The 23,727-nt window shown below is 39.1% G+C and overlaps 1 protein-coding gene across 2 annotated transcripts in view; it reads right to left on the bottom strand.

The window, feature by feature from the left end:
* The window catches only part of LOC124300096 (neuroligin-4, X-linked), a 256,286-nt gene that overhangs the window by 186,716 nt on the left and 45,843 nt on the right, over positions 1–23,727 (bottom strand). Inside the window, exons 1-4 of one of the 2 annotated variants that reach the window (XM_046753775.1) lie at positions 21,343–21,579; positions 20,614–20,787; positions 4,417–6,104; positions 3,361–3,536 (exon numbers count right to left, since the gene is read on the bottom strand). In XM_046753775.1, the coding sequence (XP_046609731.1) occupies positions 3,361–3,536; positions 4,417–4,661 (421 nt within the window). In that variant the 5' untranslated portion in view covers positions 4,662–6,104; positions 20,614–20,787; positions 21,343–21,579. Of the gene's footprint in view, positions 1–3,360; positions 3,537–4,416; positions 6,105–20,613; positions 20,788–21,342; positions 21,580–23,727 lie in introns of those variants that run through there. The other variant, XM_046753774.1, reaches the window with a different exon arrangement.

Raw genomic sequence — 23,727 nt, 5'->3', positions numbered from 1 at the left:
GAAGAATTTGAGGGCGAAAATTTAGATTCTTAAAAAAAAAATTTGCAGGTAGCCTTTGGATTTTTGAAATATTACCAGCGCCTCTCGTTAATACTTCAATATATTTCTTTATTCAAATCGTTTTCATTTCTTATTTGGTTTTCCGCATAAATTATTTTTACAGCTAGAAAATGCAGTATCAATTTTTTTTTAATCTATATTACGCGTAGAAATTTTTTAACTTTTAACAAACATTTACACGGGCACTAATAATCATAATTCCAATATCCTCGATTGACGTAGAAATTAATTAATAAGCACGAAAATTCGGAACTCCTTGATTCTGGGTCGATTTCAACGAGTGTACAAAAATTTGACCTCGTAAGAAGCACGGAAGGAGAAAACAAAAATGGTACAAACTCGTCGTGGGTTTTGATCCGTCACGCGAAACACGGACGAAGAGGGTGAGAAGATTCGCGACGTCGCGAGGAAAAGGAGGAGGCACTAGAAACCCGAATGACGGGGGCGAGATAGGAGGCTCGGTTACAAGTAGGGGAGAAGGACCAGAGCCAGACAACAATAAGGGGTTAAAGTGTCGAGCTCTTCAGCTCGCTGTGGAGAAGCCAACGGATATCAATCTGAGGACGTTAATTTCTGGCCCTTTGTTACATCAATACCAATCTGCCGTCCCTTGGCCCTTAACGCTTTCGATTTTCCCGTTATTCTACTTTTACTTTTCATCCCCTTTTCACCCGCACCGTTATATGTGTATTCATAATTATTCATGGTTGTGGGAATTGCAATATTTTTTATTTTCTTCTCATCATCGTATACCTCTGTTCGCGTATCATCTTATACGTTGTCTGATTTATATCGTGCGACGGGGAAAAAAAAAAAGAAAGAAAAACGCTTGAAAGACGCTTTTTAAAAGATGAAAAGCTATTTCTCCAAAAGATAATATACCCATGCGTAAGAATCTCAATCAACCGAATCGTCCTTAGAATATTTCGTTACAGTACACAAGCTTCTCAATTGTTCACGTACTTTTATTTATTTTTTTTTCTTTTCGAAGCACTCGAGGATTTTCTCACAGTCATCATTCCACAAATGAAAAGAAAAAACGAATTCGCGTATCTCCGACGCAACGTTTGTAAAATATCAAGCCCACGACGACTCGAACGATACTATCAACGAAAACCGTAGCCGGTGTAAAGAATTCTTTATCAAATATCGTAAAAAAAATGTTATTATCACGGAGTCAATTGAACCGCCCAAGGATACGATGCAGGATGGAAAAAAGTCCGGGTAAAGACTTGCAGCGATTTGAATCCTGGGTGGTTTCGAGATAGCTGCACGGTCTATCGGGTGGAGTAGACAAAACTAGGGTGGAAAATAGAAATCCGAGGAGGATAACACCTAGGAATATCACGTTGACTCCACCACCCCGTCCTCCGGTAATAAAACGCAATGATATACGAGTATTGAAAGCGTTCAGCGTTCCTCGCCGCCCGGAGTACGTGCCCTGAGAGTGAAATAAACAGGAAATAACGCGTCCGCTTGGCGGTGAGGGGAAAATACCAAGTATACACATTGCGCATAGAGGGCAGCGGTGCGCAAGAACAACGGGCGAAACCCGGGGATATTTTTTGGGAAACGGGTAGGGAGGTTCACCCTTTTTACCCTCCCGTCAAGCAACGCGGCGTGCGGGCATTCCGTCACGTTCCGAGACGCCTGATCCCGTATTCCACGGGGCTTCTTCGCGACGTTGAACCCGCAAAGAATGATGCAAAACCCTTTCGAGTGATACTTTTCACCCCTTTACTTTCTTCCATCAGACATGACGCTTTTCTCTCCGAGCATTCTTCGCCACGAGTTGAATGAATTTCGAACACCTCTTCGGTGCGAAATAAGATAAGGCGTTGAAAGTGCCGAGTGTTTGAGATGATTGGGGTTAAGGGGGTTAATAGTGTTAACGTGTTCATAGTGTTGGGAGTGTCCAGGTGTTCGGAGTATTAAATCAGTGGTCAAGTGTTGAGGTGTTGAAAAATTTTTAACTGACGAAAGTGTTAAAACCGATGAAGGTGTTAAGACTGATTGATATGTTGAAACTGATAAAGGTGTCAAAAAGTGTTCAAAAGTTTTTAAAGTGTTTCAAGTGTTAAGAACGTTGAAAGTATAAAAAACTTCAAGAGTATTGAACGTGTTCTGAGTGTTAAAATTGTTAAAGGCGTCAATGTATCAAAAGTGTTACAAGTTTTGAAAGTTTTAAGAGTATTAAAAATATTGAAAGTGAATGAAGCGTTAAGAATACTAAAATTATTGAAAGCATTGAAAGTGTTAAAGGTGTTTATGGTGTTGAAAGTATGTACAAATACTGAAGTGACTATAAAAGTTGACCGGGTTAAATTTTCGATAAACACAATATTTTCCTAACGTAAAAAAACACATTAATACCCTCGAATTTCAGTTAAGAAGCTGATAATACGTATTGTAATGACTGATTATATAGCAATTGTACAATTATTGTCTTTCGTTGTGTCCTTTTTTCTAACACCGTACCGTACGTCCATCATTCGATCCATTCTTTTCCCAGCCTTTTTTCATCGAGTAATCAAAAGTAATCAAGTATTCATGTAACACGATGTACAGAGAATCAATCATACAGACTGAAAAAAAAAAAAAAAAAATTTGTCACGATTGTTCGGAATTGACCGAACGATGCAATTGTTGTAAAATTGATTTATAAAAAGAAAACGGTGAAACTATCTGTCCAACTTTGTTCGATTTCGTTGTTCAACGTTACATATTATTATTAGGAGTCGCAGTGATACTCTTCGGCGTTGAGATTCAATTGAATAAACTTGATTTAACTTTTAACTTATTTGACTTCTTGATTGGTCATTGTTATTAATTATCTCTGAACCGAAGCCCGTGCGCTATAACGCTCGATACCGAGGTTAAATATATAAAAAATATTGCCTCGTGTCAAGCTTCGCGAAAATTTTAAGCTCGTTGAAGAATATTACAGACGGGGGGGTTGTGCAATATCAATTTTTCTTTTGTTTGCCGTCTTCTTCTTTTTCATTCCGTTAACTGACTTATTATTCTCCCGCAATCCTTTCTCGTTATCACCTGTCAACTACCCGCGGCGATTGGTGCAGGTAATTATTATGTAACCGTATATTGTAATCGTTGCAAGGCGAATATTTTCCCTATCTTTTTATTCAATTTTATTTGATTTTTTTATTTAATTTTCATCCTTTTCAAGGACCGTGCCTCGTTCTTGTCCTTCGTTATGATTTCGACATATTGGCGTTGAGAGAGAAGAAGAACAACCGTATAAAATTTAAGATGAAAAAAGAAATGAAAAAGATGACTCACCCATCGCCGGTGCGTAAATATTAAGGTAGAGGCAATCTTCACTCTGGTTACGAAGATACGGCAGTAATCTTCTCAGGTATTCCAATCGCCCTTTAGGCATTTTTTCCAGCGCTTCCTGCTCGTTCGTTATGTCAGGAATTTTTTGAGGGCAGACGGGACCCACCGAGTCTGATAATCTGTGAAATCAGAAATGATCAGTTGTGAAACTTTTCACCCAACTCTTTATATCAAAGCTGTAAAATTGCTTCGACAAGTGCGCAAAATAGTGCATTCCCGCACTAGCGCGGAAATTGAACAATTACGATGAAACGAACCGACACAAATCACTGGCGTATCAATGATCATTTGATCCAATTTTGTTTCATCAATTTTTAGTTCGTTAATTTTTACACTTTCAACATTGATAGTCTTTGTGGATTGATTTCATTTTTGAATCAATAATTGCCGATATGATATTTTCCCAACTGATTGTAAGTGCGTGAAATTCGTTTTTGCGAACCTAAATGAGTGCGCATAATCGTACATTCCCGCACTATTACGGGAATTGAATAGAAATGTCTTTTCAAGTACTGTAGCTAGATATTTTCATTCAATTCCCGCTCAAGTGCGAGAAAGCTCTGTTTTGCGCACTCGGTTATGTGAAGAAAATATCGGTCATTGCGAGAATTGACTCGAAATGTCTTTTTTGGTAGTGCAACTAGATATTTTAATTCAATTCCCGTACAAGTGCGGGAATGTACTGTTTTTCACACAAGTTTGGGCACGCAAAATCAAACTTTCCGCACTCGCTTAGGAAAAGAGAATATCGGCATTATTGATTCGAAAATGAAATCAATCCACAAAAACAATCGACGTCAAAAGTCGAAAAATCGCCGAACGTAAAATTGAAAAAATTAAGGTTGGATCGATCGATCATCGATACGTCAGATATCCGTTCCGGTTTGTCTCGCCATAGTTCATCCAACATCGCAAATGGAATTCTTTTTAAAATGAAAAAAAAAAAAAAATGAAAACTCTCGAATTTCACACAGATCAAAGTAAATAACTTCCGCTCACCTGATTCCGTCCCAAGGACTTGGCGCCCTCGTGGGTGAAAACCTGTTTCCTCCGACTGGTGGAGTCGCGTAAGGTATGCCGAGGTAAACGTCGATCGATTTGAGTTTAGGGGGTTCGAAGGACTGGACGAACCCCTGAATGCGACCGTACTGAGTCTGGACGATTCGCGGGTTAAGTTTCGTCTTTATCGACAGGGAAAGAGTCGGAGGCGTGATCAGGCATACCAGAATGATCAAAAGTTCCATCTTGAACTCCCCCTCCGCCCCCTTTGTTCGCCCCCCAAATCACTCGTATATACGCATCCAACCGACCGAAATCGTTCCGACTACCTCATGTCACTCGACTTAGTTGATTTCTTTTTCTCCTCTCTCTTCTGCCATTTTTTCCCTCTCCTTTTTTTCCTTTCCTTTTTTTTTTAACGATGTTTTCGTGTTAATTTTATTCCCACGCAGCAGTTTTATATTATCTTACACTTCTGTATTATGTTACATCATTACACAAATCGTGAATTTTTCAACCTTACTTCGCTCGTTTGAACATTAATTTCATTATGTTTATTTCCTGCGCTTTTTGTCCGGATGTTTCTTATTGTTAATTTCAAATGATATTTCTTGTTTCCGGCTTTTTTGCTCTCCGGCTTTCGGCTTTACGCGAATGAATTATAACAACCGAGCCATGCACCAAGCAATTTAATAAAAGCCCACGAATTTGTAATATTTTTCTTCGGTACGATTTGTCACGTTAGATCTTAGATTCTCTACCAAGCTACGACGGCGCCTCCCGCATTCCTTGCATTTCCTAATTCCCTACCTTCTTCTTTCGTTCGAAATAACAAAACAACCCGGCCAGGATACGTGCCTTTCAAAATGATTTTCCGTATTGCCTTTTCTTCTTTATTTTCGTACAACTATTCGAAAATGTTGGAAAAATTCTTGAAAACAGTTGATATTTATTTATTTCCATGTATTTATTTGAATGTCGTTAAGAATTGTACAACTTGAAAGAAGCGACTCTAGAATCGAACATTTCCCAACAAGATGAGTTGATTATTACGTGATATTCCGCTACGCAATATGATCGCATATTTTTCAACCCCGGCGATTCATGACCGGAGGGTAAACTTTGCGTTATATTAAAGATCGAGGGAGGAATTTACCGGAGGATATGGATCCTAATAAGGTATATCCTGTTCCCCGAAGTATCCTTCCAACGCTTTCATTTCTTCTGGGGGAAAAAAAAATAAATATCCTCTCTAGTATAACGTTATATAAACAACCTCCCTTCCGTTTGCCACGATGTATTGTAATCGTGCGATTTACTTTGAAGAAAAGAGAAGGAAAAGAGAATCATTTCAGTCTTCAAGGATCGGAAACTATCAAATTTCAGTTTTGCTCGTTGCACCTAATTCGTCAGCTTTCCGTTATTTACCTTTTGTTAATTCCATTCATCCCCTTATTTTATTCAGTTTCATTGCCCAATTTCACCCGCGTAAAAACGAATTTTGATTTAATTTCTAGGAGTTTACCGCACTGATTCGTATCATCACACACGTATCATATACAATAATCACAACCGAATCACCGGTACGATTTTCTTTTTTAGTAACTGTAATCGACAATTGCTGATCACAGCTCGATCCTTGAGGCACCAAGATGCACATTGATTCTCTCACCGGCCGACGAAATAATCTGAAACAAACAATATGGACGTTCGTTAAATAATTACGAGTCATATTTTTGTACCAATTGATTTTTTTCGCCGATTCGCATGATATATCGAGTGTCTGTTCAAACTCTCGACAAGAAAAATACAATTTTCAGTATAGCAGAATTCCTTTGTTGACTCAGAATCGAAAAAAAGAAAAGGAAAAAAAGAAAAACAACAACTTTAATTAAACATACGAAAGAAAACTTTTTCACCCATAAAAATTGAAAATAAAAGGAATAATCCTTCTGCGTGAGGATCCAATTAATAATTAATAAATACAGTACTTAAAAATTGCGAACTGAGAAGAACAAAGTAAATAAAAAAAAAAAAAAAAAAATGAATGAAGGATAAAGAAAAGAGTGAGAGTAGAGCAAGAGTAGAGTTCATTATGACCATGGGAAAAACTCCTAAGGCAGTGCAAGGCGATTGAATGAAAAAAAAAAAAGAAAAGAAATAAAGAAAATGATAATACGACGAAAACAGAGTAAACCTCAAAATAAATCACACCTACCAATTACTGAATTACTAATCACAAGTCAAGGATTGAGTGCAGATATACGGTGAATAAATACAAAATAGTTATTAGAGAGAGAGAGAGAGGAAAAAGTGAAACGCATAATGTATCATTTCCCTCGGTTCCTTTCCTATTCCAATATTCATATATTACCGTATACGGTAGTAGAAAGTCAGTTTCTTCCTTTACTCGTACCGAAGATTTTCCTTCCGCGGCGACATATTCAAATATACGTATACGTGCATTGATAATGCATATAACGTAACGTATACGCCGTCTCGGTGTGGGATATAATAAAAAGGATAGAGCGGCGTGTGTGTGTGGGTTCGTAATATTCTTTCTTCAAAGTACGCAGACGGGCATGGAATGCCTTGTACGTTTTACCCCGGGGTGGTTTTCACCTGTATATGTGAGTGCATTATACGCGACCGATATATAATATAACCACCCCCCCGCACATATGTACATCCATGACGTCGTTTCTCCTGCTTATCGTTAGCATCGACCTCAGGGATTATACCCGCCTATATATATACATTTGTATATATATATGATATATATATGATATAATATACAAGCGTGCATGTATAACGTATATAACGTGCCACGTATTGCTATCTATACGTAAGCCGTGTACAGCGCTATCGAGTACCAGCCGATATAGAAAATGGCGAATAGTCTTCGGGAGAGGATCGTATACACATATACATGTGTGTGTGTGTGTGTAATACGTGTAACATAAGTTAGAACGTAGAAGCTGATATACTCGGCCGATATCGGAATCTGTGACAATATTTTCAGATCATTGTTATTTATAATCCTACTCGAAGAAGAAAGTCCAATTTTATCTTCTTCTCAAAATCTGTTCTTGCTTCAGTTTTAATATTCTTCCTTTTTTTCACCAACGATATTACGAACTCGGACGAAACGAAACGTCATCGAAAAATACCTACGAGGGTAGTACACGCTTTGAGGGTGATCGATTTTGATGAAGTTTGAACTGGTGAAACTGGATCGAATTTCGTTAGACCCGTAGTTTTTTTTTTTTTTTTTTTGAAAAAATTATAGAGGATTTGTTTAGAAAAATATTCTTTATTTATATTTTCATTATTTGAGAGTAGATTTCAATGAAAATATTTTCTTCCAACGGAATGTATTGAATAAATTTACTTGTTAGAATAATGAAAAGTATTTTTAAAAGCTGGTATTCAACTCACAAGTAAAACGGATAACTCATAAGTGAATTTTCGTAACAGCTGAAATGAATGAAAATGAAAAGCCCGAGTTTTTGTTACTCAGAAAATTTCTAGAATCCGTTGTATCTTTTCACTGTTAATTATAATATTTATCCTTTTCTCTTTCCTACGATGCAAGTAATTGTGACACATGTATCAGAAAATTCTCTCTTGCAGCGATTGATCTTTGAAAATTTCGGGCATCTTCGAAACGAATAAGGAATAATAATTTCTGTGTCTTCGTGTCGTTGAAAATTGTTCCGTCTAGCGTCAGAAAAAAAAGGAGATAAGAATTCTTTGCAGCATATTTTGCATACTTCAAAAAGTGACAATCTGAAAGTGAAGAAAAAGAAAAAAAGAAAAAAAAAAGATACCACGAAGAAGAAATCAAGCCTGAGATAATTTTGTCAACGTTGTGTACAATTCCCCTAACTCCTGTCACTACTTCCTTCTGATCGTTGCGGTGGTCCAAGCTTGACGTTTCTGGATCGATAAATCACGGAGGGCGAATACATCATTAAGGTAATATCCAATCAGCGGAAGTTACTTGCTTGCCCTCGGCGTTTTCGCTACGGGAAAACAGCCTCTTTCACCCTGTAACGCGTCAGTTTCCAGAGGGTGACAAGGGGCTAGGAGAGAGAGAGAGAGAGAGAAAACAACGCTCTTTTGTGAAAACCGAAATGATTTATCCACAGCAATATAGGAAATTGGTATTTTGTTGGTGATATTTATAAAGTACAAAATGTAGACAGTAAATTTGATCAGAGTATAATTATCACAATATTATACATTCATCGCGCGATGAAAATTAATTCGTTACGAGATTTTTGTAAAATCTACAATTGTCATTCTACACTGAGAAAAATTTCATTTGTTACATTAACTAGAAAAATAAGGCTTCAACGTCAATTTATTGTAGCGCAAGCATTAAATTTTCCCAACAGTTACAAGAAAATATAGCAACAGTGATCGTAATGAGAAAGAATAGTAACGAATGCTAGACTTTTTGGTAACAGATAAAAAACTAATTTTCATTTTTTAACTAGAACTATATTTTTCGATTGTGGTAAAAATGATGATAGTTACGAACCGAGCGGTAACCGAAACTGAAAATTCCTCTCATTGTCAGTGTAAAAGAAAACAGAAAAAAAAAAAAAACATTTACATCAAAAATATTCCAAACAGGAATCTGAGAATTTTTTTTACTCCACGTCAGTTTGTCAAAGTTGTAATTCAATTTTTATCAAATTCACGATGAGGGAAATTATTTTTCCAACAATAGACTATAATTAACTGACAAAACACCCCGATTTGTTCGTATCTTGTGGAAGAAGAAAAGACGAAAAGAAGAAGAAAAAAAAAAAAAAATAAACGTTTCGCAGGGCAATTTTTGCTGCGGAGTGATAAAATCGACGGTTTTGTTAACGAGCGATATCTAATATTCCTCGCGTTAGGAGAGAGTTAATATTTTCACCGGACCGTTATGATTCCGCTAATGCGTTTCCACAAAATGGATCAGGCGCTTCGCTCGATCATGTTATTACATAAATATGATGAGAAAAAATGAAAAAAACGAAACACAAACTACGAGCGAATAATCCGAAAGCCATCAATCAATCGACTAGGGCAGACGGGGTGAGATCGTAGACAGGAAGAGGGTGAAGCCTTCTCTCGTCTTTTGCCTCTATCTACATCCTTCTCATTTACCGCGGGATACGAGACGCGGAATTAGTACATGCTGGGCACATCGGCGTTGAACCTCGGCCCAGAATTTAATTGAACAACTTTTCCCGCCTCCACCTCCACCTCCTTCTCCAATTTCAACGCCGCCATTAATAAATCTCCATTTTCCAAGGTGTTGCTGCGATCACTCTTCTTCACTTCCACCGAGACTGAGAATGCGGACCGCATTCCGAGTCTTTCCGTGACCATTGGAAATTGTACGAAATTTTCATCACGGATTCATTCGCACTCGATCGATTTCCGGAAGCGATTGAAAAAGAGAGTAAGAAGAGGCTGCTAGTGCTGTTTTCTCTCTTTTTTTCGTTTTTTTCGAGGGGAGGGGAGGTTCGAAATAAAAATTCCACAGACGCAAATAACGACGCAGAAAAGAAATAGTACTTTTCGTATCTAGTGCGTAAAACCCGTTCTTACAATCCGAGTGCTCGGCTGGATCGCACGAGGGTGTAAATCGTTACGCTCACTGAGAAAAATTTCATTTGTTACAGTAAGTAGAAAAATTGAGTAAAACAGGTATCGTTAAGAAAACTGTTTGAGTATTGTTGACGCTCGGTCCGGAAAGACCGAGTTTCCCTCCTCGTTGCATAATATACCATTCCCCCGTTTCTTTTTTCTGCAATTTTCGGTTACAGGCACTATAACAGCCTCTTTTTATTCTTCTCTTCAATTACAAAGTCGACCGTTCCCTCTTCACAATTTTTTCGGTTCACGGTGTTCCAGTTTCTCTGACCATCAAAATTCGACCGTGGCCTTCGACGCGTTACAATGGCAAATTACTGTTATATTCACCGGGCGGAATTTCCTCTCGTTTCGAGGTGTTGAAAATCTTGGATCGCGAAGGGTCCGCAGTGTCCACGTTTGGGAATCCGGTTTCAAATTCCTCTCGAAATTGAGAGAACGGTCATAAGGGGTTGCCCGAATCGCTGTGCGACCTTCTGAGACAATGCGTTTTAGCCGCACTCGAGAATTTGCCACGTGTCCTTCTGCCCTGAACTTAATTAAGGATCTACCAGGCGTATAGTCCGTTCAAAGCGTTGTGAATAGAAAAATATCGTACAGCGAAGGTATGAAAGTGTCACTGAATCTGGTTTAATTTAAACTGTAGTCCCTGTGAATAAAAAAAAAAAAAAAAATTGCGATAACCATAAATTTCAGATAGAATTGCATAATTATATTGATAACTTTAAAGAGATCTTAGTATTGAAATATTTCTTTCGGTGAAAAAATATCATTGGTTAAACGGTTTTAAAGAACGAGAGCTCATTTTGACCGTCGATAAGTTCTCTACAAATCAATCGAGCCATATTTTTTTATTTGGCCTCTCAGTTGATCGAGAAAACACGTTTAGTGAGATTATTACGAGTGAAGAATAGCAAACTAATATCTTTGAGAGATTAGAGCGTCGAAAAATCGTTTTTTCTAAAAGTGGCATCCTTTCTGCGTATTTTGGCGTTTGAATTTTTGAAAAGTTCGAAAAATTACGGATATCCGTACGGATTCTTCTTCTGAACTTTGATTTTCGTCAAATAATTTTTTTTTTAGGTTTTTTGGTAGCTAGAAGTATCAGCTGGTCTTTATTTCTTATTTCTTGATATTTATTTTTCTATATCTTCACATTCTGTGCTTTGTTCATTCGGATTGCAGAAAGTTGTGAAAATACTTTTTCGGATAAAAGAGCATTTGATTAGATAAACTTTCGGTAGAACAGCTATTCTACCGGGTGATTCACCGAAAATCTCAATTTCGGTACACCGATTGTTCGATTTCTCAAATTCTCGAAAATTTCGAGTTTTTAAACGGTCGACTTTCTGGTCTTTCGAGATTTTGACCAGCAACCAAACAAATATTTTCTTACCGCGCTGCAAGCTCTGACACCGCGAATAATTAATTGTTAACCACTTTAATCACCGGTCCTAATAACGTTCGTCAAAAGACATTCTCGATTTTCCTAAGCCCGAAACAACAAGCTCAACGAAAGGTGAGTACCGTCACCCTTTTATCACAAAAGCTGATTTTCTCTCGATACAAGCTTGATCAAGAGAATAAAATTCAGCGTTCATTTGAGGTCATAACTTCTAGACACCATTCTCTTTGCAACCAAATTGTGCGGTGAGTTGGCGTTTTCGTACATGAACTAATAACCAAAGCCAACTCGTCGTATAACAATAACGAAAATCGCTGAAGGTAAAGAGAGAAAGAGAAAGCGAACAAAGCGAGTACAAAAGAAATGGGAAATCGGACCAAACAGAGTAGCAAAAATATTACCGAAGCATGAAGTAGCGGCGCTATTTTCGCATTGTTGAATACCTACAATGAGAGAAATTTTTAGTTCCGGTTACCGCTCGGTCCTTAACTATTTTCTTCATTCTTTACCACAATCGAGAAATATAGTTCTAGGTAGAAAATAAAAATTAGTCTTCTAACCTGCAAGAATAATGACATTAAAGCCTTGTTTTACTAAAAAAGTAGAGTAAACCTCAGAACCTGATTTTGCGCTGCTCGTTTTTCCTAAGTTCAACAATATTCAAACAGTTTTTTTAACGAAGCCTGTTTTACTCAATTTTTCTAGTCACTGTAACAAATGAAATTTTTCTCATCGTAGAGTAGGAATGGTAGCTGATTATTATGACGATTTTCTCCCGCTCCTTGAACCTCTTCTTTTCAGCCAAACAGCCACGGGGCTGTTTTCAAGTTTACGTAGAACTTTTCCGTTTCCCTCACCCCGAAACTTGTTCCTTTCTTTTATTTCATTTTACTTTTCATCTCTCCGCTACTCTCCGCTTCGCTATTTCATACAACGCATCGTAAAAATTTTTCCATTTAATTAGGAAAGCTGTTGTGCAGCTGTATCATCGGCTTTTCCTCCGTTTCCGCAGCCGCCATAATGCGCTCGTCCAACTCGCCGCGTATTTACATCCCTGGAATTACAATTGCGCTACTTTTTTGCCTCGTTCGTTACGCGATGCTGACGTAATTATTGTTCGGTATTTTTCCTTGCTTTTCTTTTCGTTTTTCGAATTTCCAGTACGCGCAGTTGCGCTTTTTCGATTCCTTTCGTCATCCTCATTCTTTGTTACAGAAAATTGAAGACTTTCGTTTTCGGAACAGTTTTCGACGTTCAAGAGTATCGATAAGTCGGCGCACGAAGAAGTAAAATACAGCGAAAAATATTCGACAAGTCACAACGATCGTTAAAATATTGCTGCTTTCTTTAATGACCAATATAACCAGCCATGCGGAAAGATTCGAGAACTTTCTTCAGCGATCTGTAAGATGTAAACTGGATACTTCGTTCATCGAGTTCAGGGAAAATTTCACACTTCGCGTTGTCGGGAATTGAAAATTTCCTTTCAGCAATGCCGAAACGCGAATACTCGTTAAGATTTTGTCGATAATAAAAATCAAGGCTAAAGAAATTCTTCGAAACGAACAAAGTTGACCAAATGATACCGTTAAATTATTCCAACTGAACAGTTGAAGTATAATTCAACTTTTCCGACATATTTCTTTTCTTCATCTTTCAACTCGTCCGCGCGTGTATCGATCATAATTCCTAACCATAAATTAACGAGCTTCTCCCGCGGTTGATTAGCTTTTCACGTTACGTGAAAGCGCATAGAAAAAATCGAACGGCGCGTTATCTTCTGGAAAATCAACCTGTGCGAGAAATTTTCACCCTAGTTTTTGACTTGATCGTGATCCAATTTTCCACCCCGCGATTCCGCGATCCACCCTCAGGGCTTGACCAGGATTCCCGGTCTTTCCGTAATTCGTATAATAACCGCGCGTTCGAATGGGAGAAACAGAGAGATAAAGAGAGAGCGAAGGGTGAATAGAACAGACTTCGGTGCACGGTAGTTCGGCCTAATGAGGCACTGCGAAGAAAAGAAACTTCCCTTCCGCAACGCGGAGAAGACTCTCCGGCCTCCCGGCGCTTGTTATAATCCGACAATGCGAAAATAGACACGCGCGCATTCCCCCGAAGCACAAACCTAGGCTTTTCGCCTCGCCTTACACAAATATGGGCCACGTCTCAATATTTGATTTTTTTTAATCACCGAAGTGAGTTGAACGTAAATTTTGAAAGATTTTACATTATTTACCGTTACCGAAAAAATCATCCTCACGGAATTTAAAATTTTCACCCAAAGCGTTCGTCGAATCGTTAAAATCACTGATTTAATTGTCAATTTCGTACATTTTCATTTGATTTTTTTTTGGTGAATTTTGTCCGGTGATTTTCTCGTCAGGGATTTCTTCGGAATCTAATTTCTTAGGGACTTTAATGCTCTACAAAAAAGATCTCCGATAATTTTTTGATATCTAAACTGTTTCCAAAGTCATTCAAGGTTAAAGTTGGAATCGTGTGAAAATTTACTTTTTTCGATGTTAACAGCGATATATTGTGGTTTTTTCCGAAGCATTTTAACCGCTGTAAAATCATGTCGTTTAGTTAATTTTTAAATTTAGCAAATTTATTTTTGATAAAAAGAAGGCGCTTTACTGGTTGTCACGTTCGTTAAAATTATAAAAGGCGTCTTATTTTCCCATTCCACAACTATTGAACATGTGAAATTTGATAAAAAAGAAAAAAAAAAAAAAAACAGTCCATTTTTTTGAATCAGGCTAATTTACACATTTTTTGATACTTTTTTGAATCATTCTTAAGAAACTTTCTCAGAGGTTTTACAAGATTTGTAGTGAATAATCAATTTTATGGAAATCGTCGAAAGAGTTAATAATGTCGGTAAACAATCATCTGAATTCATTCTGTAATTATTTGAAAATCTCTGGTTTTCATAAAGATGTGAAATTTACCCGAATTTCTTTATTTCGCGACTGGAACATTTGAAGAGATTATCAGACTCGTTACTTTCTCTGATTCATTTATTTTCTCTCAAAATATAATAAGACCTTGTCGCCGGAGGGTGAAAAATTTTTGCAATCTCGCGTTGCGAAGGAATCAGGCTTGTTTTTCTTTTTCTTTTTCTTTTGATTTTTTCAACCCTCTTTTCCTTCTCCTTTCTTCATCTCTTCCGATCCGTGAGACAAGCCGAAAATCTCGGGGTGTGAAATGAAATGAATTTACGGAGACAGGAGAGAAGAGACAAAGCTGAGAATGAAATATACAAGCAGTCAGCGTGTATAAGTATAAACACACACGCACACACGTACAAAAACCTCGAAGGTAAACATCGATAAATTATTTTGAAGCACAGGGTACAAGAAGAGGTTGGGTGTGAAAGGGAGAGAGAGAGAGAGAGAGAGAGAGAGAGAGAGAGAGAGATGGAGGAACGAGAATAACAGGGAAGAATGATGGAGATGGAGAGACGATGGTGAGCCAGCAGGAAGGAGCAGCCTGCAAGGAGGACGTTACGAGATGCTTAAACTTTTGTGGAATAAACGGGTTTGAAAATCCCAGGGGATCCCACCAGCCGGAGTTATAAAACGCAACAATTAATAACTCTGCCCTCGGTTACGGGGCTCAGGTTACGCCTGGCAAGGTGTTATATCGGTTCCGCAAAGTTTCCTCCCCCCTTCGGCCCAACAAATTTAATTAAGTTTTTGCTGAGCTGCAAAATTAACCTCTTACCGTTCCGACTATAATCATCACGCCACCCCAACGACAGACCCTTCACACACGTGCCTCGAGACGCAGGCTCGTAGTCATCCTATTAATCACACCTTGGTGCTTGTCGTTCGATGATACGCTGTCTAATGGATTGGCAAGTACGGAAAATAAGGCGAGGCGAGGAACTTGTCGAAAAATCATGCGAGGTTCTTGTGTTTTTTTCTTAATTGAAGAAAGACTCGAATGAAATTGATACGGATGGATGGAAAGACGGAGAAGAAGAGCTGGAAAAGAAGGAAATTACAGAGGGCGTTGAGGAACGAGAAGACCAGCATCGAATTTGTGCAAGTTTCATCGACGATGAGGAAACTGACTGACGTGACGGCGGGAAATATTCAAGACTGAAGGGGTGAAGAAGAAAATGGAAAGAATGTTGACGAACGCTGGAAAGTGGAGAAACGGTCAGAATCTAATCGACGACCATGAAAATAACTTGTAGAGTATGAGAAAAATTAGAAGAACAGTTTTGACTCCGTTGCAAATCTTGAAGGATAGATTTAGTATAGCAATGGATCGATTTTTTTTTTTTTTTAATACTAACTGAGGATGATGAATCCTTAGATGAAAAACTTCCTTCTTGGAACGAAATTGAAGGAAGATGATACTGATAAATATCTTCAAGCAATTCTTTATCATTCATCTGCGAATGATCAAATCCCTTTATACACCATGAGACAAGATTTTAGTTCCGGTTACCGCTCGGTCCTTAACTATTTTCACTTTTTAACACAATCGAAAAATATAACTCTAGGTGGAAAATGAAAATTAGTTTTCTAGCCGTTACCGGAAAGTTTAGTATCCGTTGCTATTCTTTCTCATTACGATCGCTGTCGCTATATTTTCTTGCAACCGTTGCGAAAATTTAACGCTCGTGCAAGAATGAATTGACGTTCGAAGCCTTGATTAACTAAAAAAGTAGAGTAAGCCTCGCAAATTGATTTTGCGTTGCAATAACCAAAAAAGGATCGACGATAGCGCAAAATGGTTACGCGTACCTCGTTTTTCCTACTTCCAACAATACTTGAACAGTTTTTTTTAACGATACCTCTTTTACTGAATTTTTCTAGTTACTGTAACAAATGAAATTTTTCTCAGCTTACGAATCCTGAAGCACGCTGACATGACACAAGGTCGAGGAAATGCTCGGACTCATTTCCCCCCCTCTTCGTCCAGTAGTTACGGCTGTGATTATGACTGTTTTCTTTTACTCCCCACCCGCGCCGTTACCCGCGGCGAATGGCGAAGCCAAAGGGTGGCTGAGCAGGCGTCTAGATTAGATTATCAGCGGATCCGCTAACGCGGACTTGAAGAGTTGCTGTTTTCAGGGGTTAGGATTTCGTGTTTCGTGATCATTAACGAGGACTAATTAACGCGGAATTAAACGGGGAACGAACTTCGGTAAATCTTTGCAGAAAGAAAAGTTTCGATGAAAAAGTTCGACCTGTGTACAGACACGTGTATACATGTATACATGTACACGTATATACACACACCTGTACATCTTTCGAGGCGACGAAAGCTCGTCTTGCATCGTTTACTCGTAACGATCTTGAGAAGAACAAGTAGAAGAAGAAGAAGAAGAAGAAGAAGAAGAAGAAGAAGAAGAAGAAGAAGAAATCACCGGATGACGAAGAGTCGGATGAACTCTTCCACCGTAACGTGCAGGTGAATGTTATCTCAGGATATCGAGCTTACCGAGCAAAATGAGCTTCTTGCAACTCGTCAAATTATACGGAGTGTAAGCCGAGTTTCTCGGGTAAAATTTATCTTTGAAATTTTCTCCGTTTCACTCCCGAAAGATGTCCCTCAACACCGTCAATCGCTATAAAGAATTGAAGTAAGTAAGAGATTTTATTTTGTACACTAGGTGGATATATTTTTTCACTATCGAACAATCACGTCTTATACGTTTTCCAATCAATTTTTTGTCTCGTTAGATTTTCTTCGGTCAAAACGATGTCGGTATGTATCAAGTGATGTAATATCGAAAGATGGTATAAGTTTCTGAACTGAGGAGAAAATTAATAACATTCTCAAAGCGATAAACAGTTTCATTCAACGATCGAAATTCGTTTTTACATTTTCCTCTTTTTTCTTCTTCATTTCAAATTAAAATGATAATAATTTCTCAATCGAACAACGATACGCTATGATCAAATTATTTTACCAACTTAAGAGGAAAATATATAATAAATTATCGCAAGATGGATAAATTGGATAAAGTAAAGGCAAGAAAAAAAAATGCTTGTTGAATTTTGGTAGACAATTACGTGGGAAGAAATCGTATGAAGATTCGGAACGTATTGAAAAAAAAAGTTTATACAAATATAAGATTTTCTCAAGAATAAAATGAAAAACAGTTAGATTTGCGAAAACAAAACATCACAAGTGTCTGACAACACTGATAATACTCGTAAAACAGAAAGAAAAGAAGAAAATGATTGTTGAACCAGACTATTTGTAAAAAAAAAATTTGCGAGCAAATCGTTCAACTGGTTAATTTATAAATGTATTTATAATTATGAAAGTAGTTTTGAAGAAAAATTTTTTTAAAATTTTCAAAAACTGTAATCTCTTTTTTTTCTCAATTGCCTTGAGCACTGAATTTTGACGAGCAGCTAAATCACTGTTTAAACGGTCTGAAAATTTGCGAAAAATTCTCAAAACTTTTATTTTTTCTTGGAACATTTCCATATCGGTTTCATTCCCTTTATATATATATATATATATATATATATATATATATATATATATATATGTAATAGTATATATACACTTATGTATGTACGTTGGAAAAGGTATAAGCAGAGCTTCGCGGCCGAATTCCAGACTGTCACTTTAAATTCTTTAGGGAAGTTAGCAGGCGCGTTGATCGCACCAAGTTACGAGAAAAGCGGGACCAGAGGAGAAGGGAGCTCGAATAATAATAAGGAAAATAAAAATTCGCACCACTGTCCTCTTTCTCTGGTCGCACCCTTGTCGCCCGGAGTGAATTTCTGAGCCGCGTCGCGTTTCTCGCACCTCCCGGGAATCGTTCGAGTCCCGGAACGACCCGAAATTAAATAAAAGGAAAGTTCATCTCGCGTCCAGACTGAGAGACAGAGAGAGAGAGAGAGAGAGAAAGAGAGAGAGAGAGAGAGAGAGAGAGAGAGAGAGACGACCCTCATTTTCCATTTTCCTTTCAAATCGGCGGTCGCAACGATTCAATCAATTATTAATCCTGATCGATCAAAATTAGGACCGACTCTTTATCATTATTCTATAATATTCGAGCGACGAATTTCAGGCGACCTGAACTCAGACGGTTTTTCGATTTTTATCACGAAATTTTGCAGAATTTTTACTTCGTCACAGCAGGAAAAAAAAAAAAAAGTAAAAAGAAACGTGACATTATAAAACGAAAAATACGAGATCAAATTTCGTCATCTGTAATTTTTGCAATTTGCACTGGCAAAAACTTATTGCCGATTAATTCTGGTGATCATCCAATTTTGCTGAATAAATGCGTTCCACTTCTACGGTTAACGATTTTTCAAGTCTCCCGATTTCGGGATGGTATTTTGAGTTTTCAAAAATTTTATACATGGTTCAAACTACAGTCAATTGCTTCAGAACTCTTAGGGGGTGAGAAATTGATGGAAAATAACTGGCAGTAAAAAAAAACCGAATACGAATTTGCCCCAACAACGACGTAATTTTGAAACCGGTAAAACAGGTTAGAGGGATTTCAAATCTTCGCAATATCGTCCTTACGAAAGTTTCTAGCACGTCGAGCTTTCGTCGATGAATACATAATACATAGAAATAGTTATTGCCGAAAATTGTTTAAGATGGGCGAGTCATCGCTGAATTTTTTATTTTTTTTCTTAAATTTATGCCGACGAGTGAAGGATCAGGTGGCTCAGTCTTATCTATCACGTCGGCTAAGGAAGAGATGACGTACGTCACAAGAACGGGCTACAACAGCTTGACAAGTAATACCATGGGTAGAAAATAATTGTGGCGTTCGAGAAAGGAAAGATGAAGGGAAAGTGCTGAAGGAAGTATGCGAATTAGCACATGCATTATACTAATTCACTGAATATGGCTGAAAAATAAACTTCTCATCCTTCTTCCCCTCCGGTTAATTGACGATGAATCTCATTGAAAGGCATTTTTTTATTTCAGGAGGGGGCAATTTTCCGAACTTGATGATGGACATTTGGATCGTGAAGCGTGTGCGTGGTTTGAAGATGTATTTTTTGTTGATGATTTTCAACTTTTATGATCGGATTTTGCGTTCAAGATATAGTTATAACAGTTGAAAATATTATTCGCAGTGAATTTTCAACGAAATTTCAAATTTCAAATCGCACAACGCTGTGATATATAAATCTGAAAAAGTACCTTGTATAATACTTTGTTCTAAGGCGATGTGGGATAGAGAATCGACAAAGAATCGAAAGGGGCGTAAGTTGAGCTTTGATCGAGTTGGATGTGAAATTTATTTTCAAGTTTTCTGAGACGAGATATCGCGATAAGCTCGATCTTGTTTCCGACAATTTCCAATTTTGTTACACCGTTTATACACTTAGACCGAGAAGAGAGTTTATGAACTGTTAACAAACGTATATTTGGATTTAGCGAAATAAATATTTCGTTATTATTAACAAATTTTAGTTCAGCCAAATACGATTTGGTAACTATTAACAAATTTCTATAGATCATTATTTGGCTAAACTAAAATTTGATGACGATAAGAAAATATTTATTCCGCTGAATACAAATACACGTTTGTTCAGAGTAAATAAGAGTACCCATCCCGAAGATATATGTTCTCCAATAATTTTTTACAACCGATATAATCAGTCATATATCCAGACCAATCGTCATCCCGAGTCCAACACCATGACACGTAAGATGTGAAAGAGGTTGATGTTTTTTATTTTCCATACTATTTTTGCAAGTCGGATTTTTCACTGAAATAAAGAAAGTAAAGTTCGAAAGAAAATACTGAGGGGAAATAATTTCACGTGCCGCAAGACAGAACGCGTGAAAAGAGAAACAAAAAAACGAGACAACTAAGTGAGTTGTAATATTTGGGAATTTTGTTTCCAAATTCCCACCGCGTAAAGAAAAGTTAATTTTAAAGTGTAAAACTAGAGTGAAAATAATATAAACACTCGACTAGCTTGTGGAGGAGGAATCGAACATGCGTTCAACTGTCGTTCCCAAACACGACATCGTGATGAAGTTTTTAAATCCATCGATGAGAAACTTATAAACTAAATCATATTAACTAGAGGCTTAGTTGAGCGTCAACTATCAGGCTGCAGGAATCCAAACAAGCAAGGAACGTGCGAAATATCATACGGAACAGTAAATCATACCGATCGCTTCGACGGCGAAAATTCCCTGCGTCGAAATCGACAAATCGCAGCGTAGCATCCAGATCCCTGATTCTGTGACGCAGAAGGCTCCGAATCTCAGGGTTCGAAGCATCCCTTTTCAAAAACACGCGACACTTGGCTGCGGGAATTCAGGCTGGACGTGTATCCTCTTTCCTGTAAAAATACAAAAATCAGTCACGCGTTGCGGATTAATTTATAGGACAGTCTTTCACAATTCTCATCGATACAGGAGTAAGAGGCACTTGGCCATTTTTAAAACACACATTTTATCACACATAAAAACATAGTGAAATCGAACGAGGTTTGCTGTCGGTGTTCTCCTGTAATGGCGGACAACAACGAAGCTCGGTTTTCGCATTTTTGTACATCTTGATCGGCGCTTACCACGCGTCAAGCAAGAACATCGTCCTCGCTGAAGAAGCGCCATGCCGGAGTAGCTCGGATGTCTAAGGTGAAAATTTGCAGACCAGATAGCATGGACCTCGGCGTAAACCTTTTTACGACATCTTCGTGTCGTGAAATATCCACGCCTCGCCGACCTTGTCGTGTCTGCTTTTCTCTTCAATGCGCGTCGAACGGCGTGCACGACGTATCGCACAAATATGCAGGGACGCCATTCGCAGAGAATGGAAAAGCCGTGATTCTACCCGCGCGTAACGCGATAATACGCAGAAGGCACTCAAATCAAGCAAACAGAGACACACTCACCCGTTTACTCCGAAATCTCACGCTCCTCGGCTCGGCGTCCAGCGACGAGTCAAGTTCGCCGCAGCTGCAGGCCGATCACCTTCGCATCTCCCTCAAAACTCACCCTCCGCTCTGCCAAATCACAGAAGACACGCACGGTCCAGCGTTATCGCAGCTTCGAGAATCTTCTTACACGATCGGAATGCGGCAGATCAGTCCGAACTTGTCTGCCGAACGACGCGACCCCCGAAAGTAAATAAACTTCCCGTTCGAAGCGATCGTCAGCCGCGTTGCTACGAGTGATAAACAGATACAAGCGTGAGTGACGCCGTTGTCAGCGAGAGGATGACCACCGAGTCTCGTTACGACTCGAAATATCACTCTGTGCAACGGAATAAAGTATGATACGTGCATTATGTACGTACCTGCAAAGCACACGACGTTCTTCCACCGAATTCAGGTCCAAACCGCTTTTGTTTCTCGCCAGGCGCTCGGTGAGTGAAGTTGGCCGCGGCTGGCGGCCGATCGTCAGATTGTTGATGAGCTGCGTCAGCCCTCGGAGGTCAGAAAACGAAGACAGGTAGGCACGAACTAGCTTATTAGCATCTTCGATAATCTTGTTCGACGTGCGAAATGCGGTAAATGAGTTCGAAGTTTATTGTCGAACGGCACGGCTATCAAAACGGAACAAATTCCTTGTTTGTCCTCGTTACGCGTGTATTTTTGTTCGATACGCTCGTCCGATTGGCGTCGAGCGGCGATCGCGTGAAAGATAAACGCTCCAGCGTATAGAAATAGGGAGTCTGTTCATTTCTGGCAGCGTCGTCGTTCGAAAGACGAATTCGTACTCATTTACCGCATTTCGCACGTCGAACAAGATTATCGAAGATGCTAATAAGCTAGTTCGTGCCTACCTGTCTTTGTTTTCTGACCTCCGAGGGCGGACGCAGCTCATCAACAATCTGACGTCGGCCGCCAGCCGCGGCCAACTTCACTCACCGAGCGCCTGGCGAGAAACAAAAGCGATTCGGACCTGAATTCGGTGGAAGAACGTCGTGCGCTTTGCAGGTACGTACATAATGCACGTATCATACTTTATTCCGTTGCACAGAGTGATATTTCGAGTCGTAACGAGACTCGGTGGTCATCCTCTCGCTGACAACGGCGTCACTCACGCTTGTATCTGTTTATCACTCGTAGCAACGCGGCTGACGATCGCTTCGAACGGGAAGTTTATTTACTTTCGGGGGTCGCGTCGTTCGGCAGACAAGTTCGGACTGATCTGCCGCATTCCGACCGTGTAAGAAGATTCTCGAAGCCGCGATAACGCTCGACCGTGCGTATCTTCTGTGATTTGGCAGAGCGGAGGGTGAGTTTTGAGGGAGATGCGAAGGTGATCGGCCTGCAGCTGCGGCGAACTTGACTCGTCGCTGGACGCCGAGCCGAGGAGCGTGAGATTTCGGAGTAAACGGGTGAGTGTGTCTCTGTTTGCTTGATTTGAGTGCCTTCTGCGTATTATCGCGTTACGCGCGGGTAGAATCACGGCTTTTCCATTCTCTGCGAATGGCGTCCCTGCATATTTGTGCGATACGTCGTGCACGCCGTTCGACGCGCATTGAAGAGAAAAGCAGACACGACAAGGTCGGCGAGGCGTGGATATTTCACGACACGAAGATGTCGTAAAAAGGTTTACGCCGAGGTCCATGCTATCTGGTCTGCAAATTTTCACCCTAGACATCCGAGCTACTCCGGCATGGCGCTTCTTCAGCGAGGACGATGTTCTTGCTTGACGCGTGGTAAGCGCCGATCAAGATGTACAAAAATGCGAAAACCGAGCTTCGTTGTTGTCCGCCATTACAGGAGAACACCGACAGCAAACCTCGTTCGATTTCACTATGTTTTTATGTGTGATAAAATGTGTGTTTTAAAAATGGCCAAGTGCCTCTTACTCCTGTATCGATGAGAATTGTGAAAGACTGTCCTGTAAATTAATCCGCAACGCGTGACTGATTTTTGTATTTTTACAGGAAAGAGGATACACGTTCAGCCTGAATTCCCGCAGCCAAGTGTCGCGTGTTTTTGAAAAGGGATGCTTCGAACCCTGAGATTCGGAGCCTTCTGCGTCGTAGAATCAGGGATCTGGATGCTACGCTGCGATTTGTCGATTTCGACGCAGGGAATTTTCGCCGTCGAAGCGATCGGTATGATTTACTGTTCCGTATGATATTTTGCACGTTCCTTGCTTGTTTGGATTCCTGCAGCCTTATAATTGGCGCTGAATCGAAACTCCAGACAAGGCTGAAGTTAGTAACGTCAACGTAACGAAACATGAGGGAAAAATTATTATTGAACAATCTACGAATGACTTTCAACAAGTTGACTTTTCATAATATTCAATATGTATAA

This window comes from Neodiprion virginianus, chromosome 3 (assembly GCF_021901495.1).
Source record: "Neodiprion virginianus isolate iyNeoVirg1 chromosome 3, iyNeoVirg1.1, whole genome shotgun sequence".
Lineage (NCBI taxonomy): Eukaryota > Metazoa > Arthropoda > Insecta > Hymenoptera > Diprionidae > Neodiprion > Neodiprion virginianus.
Note: the sequence above shows the minus strand (reverse complement) of the source record. Positions and strands in the feature narration are given on the sequence as shown.